The sequence below is a fragment of the Vespula pensylvanica genome, chromosome 2 (assembly GCF_014466175.1).
Source record: "Vespula pensylvanica isolate Volc-1 chromosome 2, ASM1446617v1, whole genome shotgun sequence".
NCBI classification, from domain to species: domain Eukaryota; kingdom Metazoa; phylum Arthropoda; class Insecta; order Hymenoptera; family Vespidae; genus Vespula; species Vespula pensylvanica.
Window position 1 is genome coordinate 8164437 of NC_057686.1, and position 13947 is coordinate 8178383.

The window sequence follows — 13947 nt, forward strand, 5'->3', positions numbered from 1 at the left end:
CTCTCTCTCTCTCTCTCTCTCTCTCTCTCTCTTTCCTCTCGGAGCTAATGTACGTCGGTTGTTACATCGTGGTGGTTATCTTCATAGCAAACGACTACCCCAAAGGACCCCCCGCGAAAGCTCTTTCAAAAAAGTTCCCACGTCGCTCCCTTCTAGATGCTCTGCTCGTCTAACCCAACTCGTCCATTCTCTCTTTCTCTCTCTCTCTCTCTCTCTCTCTCTCTCTCTCTCTCTCTCTCTCTCTCTCTTTCATACTTACATATATATACACACATATCTTGACTCTCCGTCATCTTTTTAACCTCGAGACTTTTCACAAAAACATCGAAGGAGAAACACCCGGTCGTCTCTTTTGTGCCCGTCAACTGCAAGCTCATCCGCGGAAACTGTCCGATTTTCTTCGCGATAACGTGTCTTCATCGAGGGGTTTCGTCGCGCTGCTAGCTTCTCCATCGCTATTCTCCATCGCTATTGTACTCATCCTTATCATCGTCTTCACGAAAACGTAAATCGCTATTCTCCGCGAAAATGCGAGACTTCGTCGTGAAAAACGTACGTATATGAGTTTTAAAGAATACAAAATGAGAATACGTTTAGTTAGAACATATAAATCGATTAATCAAGGAGTTAATATTACAATAGTTGTATTGTTATTCCATATTTTGATTAATTTTAACGACAATACGTCATCATGATACATAATTTCTTTTTTCAGAGATTTGTAAGGAAAGAATATTATACTAGCTATTTAATAAATATTAAGTGGGAAAGATAGTAATATTGGAAATAATAATGTTAATAGTAAAATGATTACATTATCCTAATTATTTGTACAAAATTTAATGAAACAATAAATTATTGCATATATATTACATTGTACATTAAGCTAGATTACGCATTAATATATTGTAATTTAGAACAATTAGAAAATAATTCGAACGATCATTACGTAGATATTATATTGATATACTGACACGCTGACCTACATTTAATTCTTAAAAAAAACTTGACATGGCTCGAGGTTGCGACAAAAAGCTTCTTCTTTCGTTATCGCACTCGTTCGATTTTGTACGATTTCAAATACGAGCATCACTAATCTATATAATTTTCTGAAATCGGACTTGATGACATAAGTATAATAAAGTGTTTGTTCACGATACGCTGTACTCGTACGTACATACAACAGTTGTTTTCTTCCATGAATACAGAAATGAAAAAATCTTATCATGATCTTTCAGAAAAAATATTGAAACAAGAATCCATTATAAGGAACACTGTAAGTGAATGTGTCAAGCAAATCGAGAAAAGATATTCGATTTTGATATACACGGAGTACGAAGAAACGATTTCAATCTCCAAGGTGAAATATCTATAGCCCATCTCCCTCGATGAAACGAGATGCTATCAGAAAAGTTTTTTATTGCATTGGAAAGTTCCGTGAACAACGTGACTCAAAGGTGGCTGATAAACAATAGCGTAATCATTTCATAACGCCTTTCGAACGCCTTCGTTACTCTTGAAAACTTTATTTATTAGATTCTTTCATTAGATTTTTCTTCATTTATTTCACACCAAGAAATAGAGTTCTTTCTCTTTCTCTCTTTCTTTCATAACTCGATTAATTTTGCCTGTTAAAATAATTTCTTGTGTGATACACCAAATGCGTTTACACCATACGATAGAAACGTTAATATATCCGAAACATACGTCAACGGGAAAAAAATATAACGCAAGAAGCTACTTTGAAAATTCGATGAAAAGGATCGACATGCTCTGTTTCGAATCTCGAAGGACAGGAACCATCTTGGGAAGCTATAAGATGCAGGAAAATTTATCGCCAAGAAGAAAAACCAACGCAAGAAGGTTTCCTCGATCGTTTTAAGACTTGACTTGAACTTGAAAGGTTTTTCCGGGAATACTCAAGAAAGACGTCTTTTCGTGTGTTGCGCTATAAAATCGTTCGTGGTCGTGCGTAATCCAGCGAGATTGCGGGACCTTCTTGGATTTACATGAGAGAAGAAGAGCAAAAGACAGAGATAAAAGATGGAAATGGGGAAAAGGAGACGGTCAAGCATCAAACTGAGCGTTTCTGCTTTTACAAGCAGATTGGATCCTCTTGGAAGAACTTCACGCTCGAAAGAAACCACATCCTCGAATAAGGATGAGAGTATCAGTTTTCTGAAGCGTCTTACATATCCAATTGATACCCCTTAAAAGATCGACCGTCAAGTCAATCTCGCACAAATCGATCTGTAACCTCGTTTATCATTTTCTGGATAGCAATGATATAAAAAAGATTCGCTTTTATATTTTATGTAATACGCTATAAAAATTCCATGTCCCATAGTATACTACGGCTCAAAGAAGAATTCGAGACGTTCACAGAACGGCGCAGTTAAACGCGATGACTCTAGGAAACAATCGATCCAACGTGTGCCACGGCCTTGGACTGGATTAAAAAAGTGCCGCTCGATAAGCATCTTTGTAAATACTAACAGCAAAAGTAACGATTTCGCATTATCGATAGAGATATCATGTTTATCGGATACTAGAATTTTCAATGCGATTTTCCTATGGAAATCAAACAACTATTGTTTTCTTTAAAAAAATAATACTCAGCGATAATGAATTTCTTTCTTGATATCAGATACATCAAGTGGATACGCTAAAAAATTTATCAACACTTCGCAATTTGATAAAAATCCAAAGAAATGCTAGAAAAAGATAAGAAAGAATTTACACATAAATAATCGATAAATATTTAATTAATGCCTTGTTGGAATTAATCCACTGTAATTTGATTAGATAAAACACCCAATGAAAAAATATTATCGTTCTATCTACATCCGTTTAGATCGATCCACTTAAATTTCTAAAGAATGTGCATATATGCACGTACTCTTATTTCAAACGAAGAATCGATTTCTTCATATTCAAACAAAATTATCATCGTATTTTACCATTCTCAAGTTAAGAATAATAAAGGAAACGAGAAGAAAAAATTGGAGAAAATAAGAAGATGGATCTCAATGAGCGAGTTCGTATGCATAATGTTGCGTACAACGATGTTAATAAATTAACATGAATTTTATGTAAGTAGGTTAAGTAGGCGACCTGATAACAGTGCGCTTTTTAATAACCGTAGGGCTATTACGGAGTTATAAGGTGCCGCTCCTGATGTCTCATCGAGAAGTAGTCTTTGTGGATGTTATAAGAATTCATTAATTCTTGTAAAAAGGAAAGATAGTATAATTATATCAAACGACCTAGAAACCCGGCACAATATTCGTAAGGGAAATGTCCAAACAATATTTATAGCACTTCCTATTGGTATTCGACACCGAATCGTACGATAAATAATTGACATATTGATTTTCGATATCGTCTAGAAATATTCGTGGGAGGATATAGGTATGTATACAGATATACGGGCGTTACGTGTCTCTCTTGTAAAAGGTAGACGTTGTGTGGGTACATATTCATGAATGTAATGTTTAAATTTTTTTAAGCTCTCATTCGGATAACCGATCGCTTTGTTATAGACTCGTTAAGAGTACTATAAATATATACCTACTATTTTCAAAGAGAATAAAAACCTCGAAAGTAAACCTAGTGGGAGCTTTTCTTTGTTTCTTACCGTCTCCTCATCGACACGTGCCACTTTAAAAGCATCATTCGAACTTCACTTTACACGATATTAAACCGCGGTCCTCACGGACGGTGACTTTTTATTGTTTCGTAGCATGTGCAACAAAGCTCGCGTGAACGTACGCCGTACCATTTGCATTCTCATTACCATCTTCTCGTTCTTATTTAAATAAGCGAACGACTGCGAGGCACTCGGAGCTGTTGTGCTCGTTTTTTTTTTCTCTCTATCTCTGTAACGCGCAAATCTATGTATACATGAATTTCATTTCTTTTTCTTTCTATCCTATTTCAAAATAGTTCCTCCCCCTTTTACAAGATCAATAGAGAATTAATTATTTAACACGCACTCTGATAATTAATTTCTGCATATCCAATGTAAGTGGATAAATATATTTCTTTTTATCTTTCATATGAATCCAGAATACCCACGGGGAAAACATATAAAATCTTTCTCGTTTAATTTCACTCGTTCTATTATATTCCTACATCGACGAAGTGCAGCTTTTTTTTACGAAAGTATACGCTCGATACCTTTCTTCTTCTCTCCCTTTTCATTTTATTTTTCCTTTCTTTGCATACCTAGCTACCTTGCGAATACTACGTTTTCTTGCGAACGAACTTCGATCGTTTTGATTCGAGGCTCCAATCGGTGTTGCGCGAGAAGCACGACATCGGCCACGCCACGCCGAGGAAATTCAATTTCGTTGCGACTATGTAATGGAGCAGAACATTCTGGCCGGAGAGAGTTAGGCCGGTCCTCGGCCGCACAGGAAATACCTATCGATGGTTATCCGACCGATCCATACGGATCCGCGTCGATTCCGCTTAAGCGACGCGATTGATACGTCTCTACATACGTACGTACGTTCGCGAGTCTCCTACATTTCGTCTCTAAATTGACTCGATCCAAATTGGCTATCGAATTGGGAGTACAGTTTAGCGAGAAACATTGATATCGTCTGCTGAGAATCCAGTTTAATGAATAATATTACTTCTTTAATATTAGATATGTACTTTAAGTAATCACAGATTTTAGAAGAATATCAAATGAAAGACTTCTTTGCACCAAGTTCCGTAATTGTCGAGTCTGATGTTAATTAAAAATAATTAAAAAGATCTATTAACTCCCACAACAGAGATGGAAAATCGCTCGTGCAAGGAAATCTCTCGGTCTCTTCGTAATGTATCGTATTGACGAACAGAAAATTTTCCGCATACACGTCGTATAGTTTCCACACTCATTTCACATCGCAGCTTTCGCCAGGCGTTATCCTATGAGATGTTCAGAAAACTTGAAGTGCTCCAACGCATTGTGTGCAGTGCTTGCAAGCACGACTCCATCGCCATAACCGCATCGTCGTTATTGCGTTCCTCGATGTAACAAGGTATTCATACTGAGAAGTGTACAATACTCGCACGCCTCACGCATGCGATATCTAGAACGAACATAAGTGGCCATTTCCCGACAACCACGACGACGATGACGAGAGAAAATGCCTATTCGTATAAGCCACGAACCGAAAAATACTCTGGTATATAATCCCTACAAGAGGAAGGTTTCTCGTTTTAAAGTAAAACCAAAAGAAAGAAGAAAAGAAATTGTTCACTTTTGACTTGGAACGCAAAGTTTCCTTTGAAAGATTCTACTGCTTATCAATGATTCCTTCTTATCAAGAATTCCTTCTAGCGCTCTCACATACACGCAGACTAGGATATTTCCTTTCTTTATCTATCGATCTCGTTTACAGTCTACGAGAGGAAAGCCAAATTACGAGCCTCGGTGGTTCAGTTCGATAAAAGGGAACCCCGTCAAGTATCCATCGATGCGTTCGACTTCCTTCGCCATTGTGCATAAAATGTGACGTAGCTTTTAAGTTCCTTCTCCTCGTATCTTCAAAACGGGTTCACTCGGATAAAGCTTTTCCGTTGGATATTTTATTCTCCGCCATCATACTTTGTACATCGCGCCGAACGGAAAACACAACACACTCACCTACACTCTATCGTTTTTGAATTTCTAAAGCGAATGATTTTCCATTCGTCATTCGTTTTTACTTATTTTTCTCGCAGTGTGTTCGACAGCGTGCCCTTTGGGAAATCCTCTCGCATCGCACGTTCGTCCATGATGTCGAGATGCTTCGGGAGCATTCCATCGATATCACATTGACTTATTCGAAATATTTTTATATTTCATCCAATTTGAAAATTCCCACGCGGACACAGTTATCGAATCAACATGCAAACGCAAACAAAGAGCGACCGACAATGGGAATATTAAAGCTATGAAGAAGGTGTGGCTCGTTCTAATCGATACAATTTTTCCGTTGAAACCTTTCTCTTTCTCCGTTACGTTCGATCGATCGACGTATTCATTTAAGCGCTCCTTTTAAATTAATTCTTTTCTTCGGTAAAGGAAAAAAAATGGATCAGTGTACTATTTTTAAGATTCTTCGTTTCCGTACGAGTCGTGGGACGTCGACGAACTTCCGTAAAGAAGTGAAATTTATTACGAGAGGACGAGGAACTAGAAGTAACGCGAATATTGATTTTTCTACGCGACGGACGGTGCACGACCTACCATTACCTCGTATCAAGTGCAACCCCTAACAAAGTAAGTTATCCCCGCAAACGTTCGGTCGCTTGTAATCTAAAGCGCAACTACGCACCTATCGGGCTACTTTTTATTCTCTCCATGGCCGTGCACGTGACATACTGCTAGAAAAAAATACTTACTCGCCATATGTTTCTCTTTTCACCTTTATCGCGGTATAGTATCTCTAGACTGGTCGTGAGATAAAAAAAACCCAAGGGAAATATTTTCCAATATTAGCTCGTTCGAGTCGAATTGACAAATTCATCTTAAATTAAATTCAACGTCACTGTCCGACTCAATGAACATTAGAATAGTAGAAAGTCAATCGATAGAATTTTAATTAGCCAACTACTTTCCATCTGAATCCGTCTATCTCAGTCAGCGCAAACAATCAATGTTTAATATGGTCGTTAGAGCATTCGGATAATTCTATTAATTGTCAATATTCGAAAAGGTTTCGAAATTGCGAACAATCTAAGTATATTTATTATCTGCTCTTCGTAAAGCTTATTAATTTATAATATTTCAACCGTATGTTCCAGAGACGGGCGGATCGAGGAACAATGAACGAATCGGAACGAGAAGGGACCGAAGCGGCTCGATAATAATAATATGTGGACGACGAGGCCGCGTACGAAACGAAAGCGCTGGGATTCGCCAGCGACTAAAACGAGTACGTCGATCGGCAAAGAATCGTCCGAGAAACAACAACAACAACGAAGTGATCGTCGAAGAGACGGTTTCCGAATCCTTTATTCGGTGGTCCTGGCGGCCTGCATGGCGACCCAGGAAGCGAGAAGCGCCAGGTGTCCACCGCCGGAAACAATACCGAGATGTCCGTGTTATAATTTCGAAGACGGCCTCTTCCTCGAGTGTGCTGGTGCCACCGAAGAGTCCCTTAGGAATGCCTTGTCCAGTGTCATACAAGCTGCTGGACCAGAAGGTAACTAAGTCTGCTTTCTTTTCTATTTATTTCAAGCGTCAAATTTAAGTCGAACTTTTGCCTCTCTAACTTTGGTTTGGAAGGATCGAGGATCGTCGAGATTAATCGAAATACTTTTAATTGATGATTTTTAATATCACATCGACTACTCTGATTTAGGAATGTTCGTCCAATCGTTAAATGTCTACGAGCTGGATCGGAAGGTGGAGGAACTCCGACCCCAAGCTTTTCCATCGGGCTCGCAAATTAGACACTTACAGATCTCACACTCGGCGATTCGTGAAATCAGCGAGGAGGCTTTCGTACGATTAGACAAGAGCTTGGAATCGTTGGCTCTCGTGTCCGGCCGACTGCCGCGAGTACCTCAGAAAGCAATGTCCACGTTGAAACGCTTGAAAGTCCTCGACCTCGAGGCTAATCTTATTCATGAACTACCGAGTTTCAGCTTTTACAACTTACCATTGATAAAACTGAATTTAAAGGGAAATCAAATAGTCAAAATCTCTGAGTACGCATTCGCCGGCTTGGAGTATACGTTGAAAGATCTTGATATGGCAGAAAATAAGATCAGGATGTTTCCTATGACATCACTTAGAAGGTTGGAACACTTAACATCATTGAAACTCGCGTGGAACGAGGTCGCGCAGTTGCCCGAAGACGGATACTCGCGACTTGACGCATTAAATTTTCTCGACCTCAGCAGCAACAATTTCAAGAACATACCTCTGAACTGTTTCCGTTGTTGTCCTTCTTTAAGGACTCTTTCGCTCTACTACAACGCCGTTGAGTCGGTCGACAAAGACGCCTTTATATCCTTGATAGATCTCGAATCTATCGATCTTAGTCACAACAAGATCGTATTCTTAGAAGTTGCTACATTTCGTGCCAATCAGAAGCTCAGGTCCATTGATCTCAGCCATAATCACATACACTATATACGCGGTGTATTCTCGAGATTGCCAGAATTAAAAGAACTCTTTCTAGCGGAAAATAATATATTGGAGATACCAGCGGAAACATTCGCCGGTAGTACGAGTCTCTCGGTCGTGTATCTTCAACAGAACGCTATCAGAAGGATCGACGCTAGAGGCTTGGTAACCCTCGGTCAGTTGGCCCAACTTCATCTAAGCGGTAATTACATCGAGAAAGTACCGAGGGACTTTCTCGAGCATTGCGAGAATCTATCGACTCTCTCTCTGGACGGTAACAACATACGGGAATTAGAAGTAGGAACGTTCGCGAAGGCGAAGCAATTGAGAGAACTTCGGCTGCAAGACAATCAAATTACGGAAGTTAAGAGAGGAGTCTTTGCTCCTCTACCGTCCCTTCTAGAGCTTCATCTTCAAAATAACGCGATAACAGACATGGAGACCGGTGCTTTACGATCTTTACACAGCCTTCAGCACGTTAATCTCCAAGGAAATTTATTAGCAGTCCTGGGAGACGTATTTCAAGTGTCGAACGAAATCGGACAAAACGGAAATACCGGTAGTTCTTTGGTATCCATACAACTGGACAACAACGGACTCGGTGTATTGCATAATGATTCTTTAAGAGGCCAAGCCTCTGTCAGAATCATGTGGTTGGGACACAATAGATTGACGCGCCTCCAGGCTCCACTCTTCAGAGATCTTCTTTTGGTCGAACGACTTTATCTCACAAACAACTCGATTTCACGAATAGAAGACACCGCCTTTCAGCCGATGCAAGCTTTAAAATTCCTCGAGCTTAGCATGAATCGATTGAGTCACGTCACCGTGAGAACTTTTTCCGAATTGCACGAACTCGAAGAACTCTATTTGCAGGACAACGGCCTTCGACGATTGGATCCCTACGCGTTGACAGCTTTAAAACGACTGCGTATACTGGATCTTGCTAACAATAATCTGAACGTATTGCACGATAAGATATTCCAGGAAGGTCTACCCATTAGAACTTTGAATCTGAAGAATTGTACGGTTAGTTTAATCGAGAACGGTGCCTTCAGAGGATTAAATAATCTTTTCGAACTTAATCTCGAACATAATCACCTCACTGCCACGGCTCTAGACAGACTGGACATACCGGGATTGAGAATCCTCAGGATATCCTACAATAATTTTAGTCAAATCAATGGAAACTCGTTGGACGGTTTACCGTCCCTTCAACATCTTGCCATGGACTCTGCGCAAATCCATCGAATGCCGGCCGAATTATTTTCGAAAAATAAAAATTTGGCCAAGTTGTTACTAAGTAACAATTTCCTTAAAATTTTATCGCCGGTCCTCTTCCTTGAATTGGATTCGCTGAAGGAGGTCAAACTAGACGGAAATAGATTCATAGAGATTCCGTACGAAGTTCTCGCAAACGCCAGTACCATCGAGTTTCTCTCGCTTGCAAACAATGAGATAGACCACGTGGACATGTCGCGTTTAAACGGATTGACCAGTTTACGGGAACTCGATCTACGTAGTAATTACATCACGACTCTCTCTGGTTTCGCGGCAGTAAACTTGTCCCGTTTGATATCCGTAGATCTTAGTCACAATCATTTGACCGCCCTTCCGGCTAACTTCTTCGCTCGATCGAATCTCTTACGTAAAGTTGAATTAGCCGCGAACAAGTTTCGACAGATACCAGCGGTCGCACTCTCTGCTCAAAATATACCGAATCTTGCCTGGCTCAACGTCACTGCCAATCCTCTCGTCAGAATACACGAAATAAGTTCCGAGGCAAGATACCCGGCCCTTCAAGAGATCCACATTTCTGGGACGAATCTTACCATTGTTACCAGCCAAGATTTCGAGGCCTTTCCCGCTCTGATGCATCTCTTCATGGGCAGTAACATGATCTCTAGAGTGTCGCCAAGCGCTTTTCGCAGTCTACCAAATCTCCTCACTTTGGATCTCAGTATCAACGAACTCGAACTCCTACCTCAGGAGAGATTGAAGGGCTTAGAACATTTGAGACTACTCAATCTGACGCACAACCGTTTAAAGGATCTCGAAGATTTCCCACCGGATTTAAAGGCACTACAAATACTCGACCTCTCCTACAATCAGATCAGCAACGTAGGAAAGAGCACGTTCCAACATCTGGAGAATCTCGCGGAACTACATCTTTACGGTAACTGGATATCCTCGATATCGCCGGACGCGTTCAAACGTTTAAAGAAACTACGGATCTTGGATCTCAGCAGAAATTCCTTAGCCAATTTACCACTAAACGCCTTTCGTCCACTGGAAACACAGATACGGAGCTTAAGGGCTGAAGGTAAATACGTTTAATTCGTACGTTGAATTTTTCATTAACCTTTGGTACAATCGATACTTTAATCGTGGGCAATCGCAATTTCTACAGAAAATCCTCTACACTGCGACTGCGAATCCCAGGAGCTTTGGGAATGGTTACGGGACCATCAAAAGCTGGTAGGAGGTGGCGTGAGTCGGAATCGTGGCGGTGGTGGTATGCGAATGAACGACGTGGAAAGCGGATTGCTAAAGTGCGAACAACCGCCAGAATTGCGTGGCCTGGTTTTCCTCGACCTCGATCCGCATGCTTTCTGCTCCGCGCCATTGGTCCTAAAACTCGCGATCCAGGATATACAGCCGTTCTCAGTGTTGGTGTCCTGGCAGAGTAGAAATCACTCCGGGCTACGAGGATACCAGGTTGCTTATCATGCTCTGGACAACGTCGACGAGGTAGTAAAAGCTTGCGTTTTATCCTTTCTCTCTCTCTCTCTCTCTCTCCCTCTTCTGTATTTCTCCCTAGTTTTACTCTACCGCAATATTACCTTGGTCCACACTGACTGGTGTTACCACCGGTAAAAAGAAGCACCGACCGAACAGTGTTCCCTGCGTGTTTAACCCACGAAAGACAGCCGCTTTCTGCAGATGACTAATAAAAGTTGGACGCGATCGCCGTACAAAACGTTAGAATTTTCGCGACGACACGGTAACATCACACGTCCGGTCCCATTTACTCCATTAACCCTCTATCTGTGTGTGCACACGCGCACATGTGTATGTGTATACATATATAGAAACGTTATAAATTGTAAAGATCAAATTTAGAAAAGGGCGATAATGGAAAATAACGACACTGTGTTTTGATTAAATAATAGAACCCAATTTACGCGACCTCTCGACGATCGTTTTTTTTGACATCGAAATGATCTCTTTTCTTTTTAGGTCCGCGCAAGATTTCTGGAGCCGAGTGCCCGTTCAATAAAACTCTCCAAATTGATGTCCAACACTCGCTATCTGATCTGCGTATTTGGACTAGGCAACTGGTTGACGAATCTCAACGAGGAGATGATCGTGAGCCATTTGAATATTTCGAAGGACGAGCTGATCGAATCAACGCCAGTAACGCAAATGGCGGATTCACCTACGAGCCGTTGCACCGAAGTAAAGACTTTGGAGACACCGAACGCAGTGATAAGCAGCGATGGTTCTTCGATGGGAGACATGGGTGGTGTCAGCAGTTTTCTCACGAGAAGACTCGGTCTCATAGTAGGCTGCTGTATGGGATTCGTCGTCTTTCTCCTGCTCGTTTCGATCTTGGGCTACCTCAAGGTCAAAAAGCAACGAGAGGCCGTGAAAAGAGATCAACAGCCGATACCACCCGAATATATATCTTACAGGCACTTCAGCATACAAAGTGGCGAGGCCGGCCATGCAGCCAGGCAGGCCAGTCAAGAAGGGCAACATCCGAGTTTCATCAGCAATGTCGGCAACACTACGCTGAACGTATGAGAAAAGCGAAGGAACTCCCGACTCGTGGAAGTTTCGAACGTCTGAGAGGATCGTATCGACCGATCGAAACATTCTCGACTCGCGGAAGTTTCGCGTACATCTCTGATCATTTGAGTACTTTAATAAAACTATACGATAGCTCAGGAACTCTTGAAAAAACTCGGGCCTATTATATGCACTTGAGATCATGTTGCTACATACGTACGAGCGTTCGATAGAAACCGATAAAGTTCTCCTACCAATCGACTTGTCGCAACGAAAAATCCTTCAGGCATGTGTGCGTGAGTGTAAACAATCGAACGAAACTATTCTTTTTTTTCACTCTGCGTTAACAGCGTGCGAAGGACGATCGGACATTTTATAAGTGATTTTCTACGAGTCTTAATCTTATCGGACTTACGTAGATATAAGCGTGCCAAGCAGTGCAAATATCGTAATAGTTGTATCAGTTATATACCATGAAAATGATAATAATTCAAAGAACGGCAGCTCCGATTTAAAAGGAAGGAATTAATCGTTTCTATTAGAACGCATTCGTCGGTAATTCTCGACTAAGGACCGCCATTATATTTCCAGACTCCATTTGGAGGACGCGCAAAGAACGAAGGATGGAATGGGGACGCATTGAATTTCTTAATGGCTCGACAAACCGCAGATTTAAGACCGCGTTTACAGTCGCATTCGACTGATATTACTACAGTCCTTCTATTCCGTGTAAATCTCTTCTGAGCCACTCCGTCATGCTAGTTGGAAGTTCTTTGATATCGTCGAGCAAATTGAGAACTGTAAGATGTTGTTAGAATTCTAAAAAAAAAAAAAGAAAAAGCTACGAATTTCATTGAGGGATCTCTAGAATATTATTATACCGATGTATCTACTGTAAATAACAATTCGAAAGACTCGAGAGGAGAACGATCGCGTACGATGATGTAATGGATAGAACAAATCATTAAACAAACGATCATTTTATTACATGTTGAAATCGTTTGTGAGTCGATCGTTTAAAACGAAATTTCAAAGCTTTCGTCGTATGTGGATAAAAAAAAAAAATATATAGAAAGAGTACCGAGCAGTTCTGTAAACGTCCAAAAATACAGGCTCGAGCATGCGAACATTTCTTTTTCCGAAACATATTGCGATTATCGGTAACAATCTCGATTTTGCCAGGACAAACGCTCGATATACCATTAGATAAAAACGTTGTGTTCTCGTTTTTCGTAAACCAGTAACATCGACAAGGCCTGAGCGTATCGTCGCGAAAAATGGAGCTACAAAATTGAAGTGAACGCGAAACGCTCTGTAGCCCTATCGCGTGTGTGCACGCGCGCAAGTCCGAAGTTATAAAGAGAGATCGGAAAAAGAGAAGGGACGTCGTGCAAACGACATTTGTTATTACCGCTGGCGAATAGTCTGGCAAAACGAGAGAAAGAAAGAGAAAGAGAGAGAGGGAGAGAGAGAGAGAGAGAAAGAGAGAGAGAGAGAGGGAGGGAGGGACTCCTTTGTACCATTTACCGAGGAGAGAAAAAAAAGACAGAAGTAAAAAGTAAACAAAAAAAAAGAAAAAGAAGCAACGAGGCTTACGACATTGTCACTAGGTCAAATCGTTAAAGGATCTATACATTCGAGCCTGTCATCGTCACATCCTGTGTTGTATCATATACGTACGCGACTGTAATAAAAATGCAATTTTTTTTCTAATCATTCCTCAATCCTACCGCAATCCGAATCCCACCTGTCTGTTATACTTTCGTCATCACGATAAACATATTAATTTTCGTATAAGGATAATTTTTCATAGATCTTTTACAAATAGTAAAAAGTTCTGAGAATCTAATTCTTCATCGTAGTACGTAGAATGATTAGAAAAAAAAAATGATTTTTTTTTAGACGTATATCAATTACTCAAAATCGATAAAAGAAATAAGAAAGTGATGACATCGTAGTACCTGAGCATAAAGAATAGTGGATGGAACATAGCTACGTTTATATTCTTTTCAAGTTGAGTAACCTTAGAAGAATTCCAGGAA

General features: G+C 40.6%; 1 protein-coding gene across 4 annotated transcripts in view; it reads left to right on the forward strand.

Moving 5' to 3' along the window:
* The window catches only part of LOC122637657 (protein artichoke-like), a 47733-nt gene extending 34115 nt beyond the window's left edge, over positions 1–13618 (forward strand). For 2 of the 4 annotated variants that reach the window (XM_043829940.1, XM_043829943.1), the window contains 4 exons: positions 6784–7184; positions 7344–10436; positions 10524–10864; positions 11354–13618. In XM_043829940.1, the coding sequence (XP_043685875.1) occupies positions 6854–7184; positions 7344–10436; positions 10524–10864; positions 11354–11920 (4332 nt within the window). In that variant the 5' untranslated portion in view covers positions 6784–6853 and the 3' untranslated portion in view covers positions 11921–13618. Of the gene's footprint in view, positions 1–53; positions 553–6093; positions 6260–6783; positions 7185–7343; positions 10437–10523; positions 10865–11353 lie in introns of those variants that run through there. The other 2 variants (XM_043829941.1, XM_043829944.1) reach the window with 2 other exon arrangements.
* Positions 13619–13947: the final 329 nt, after the last annotated feature.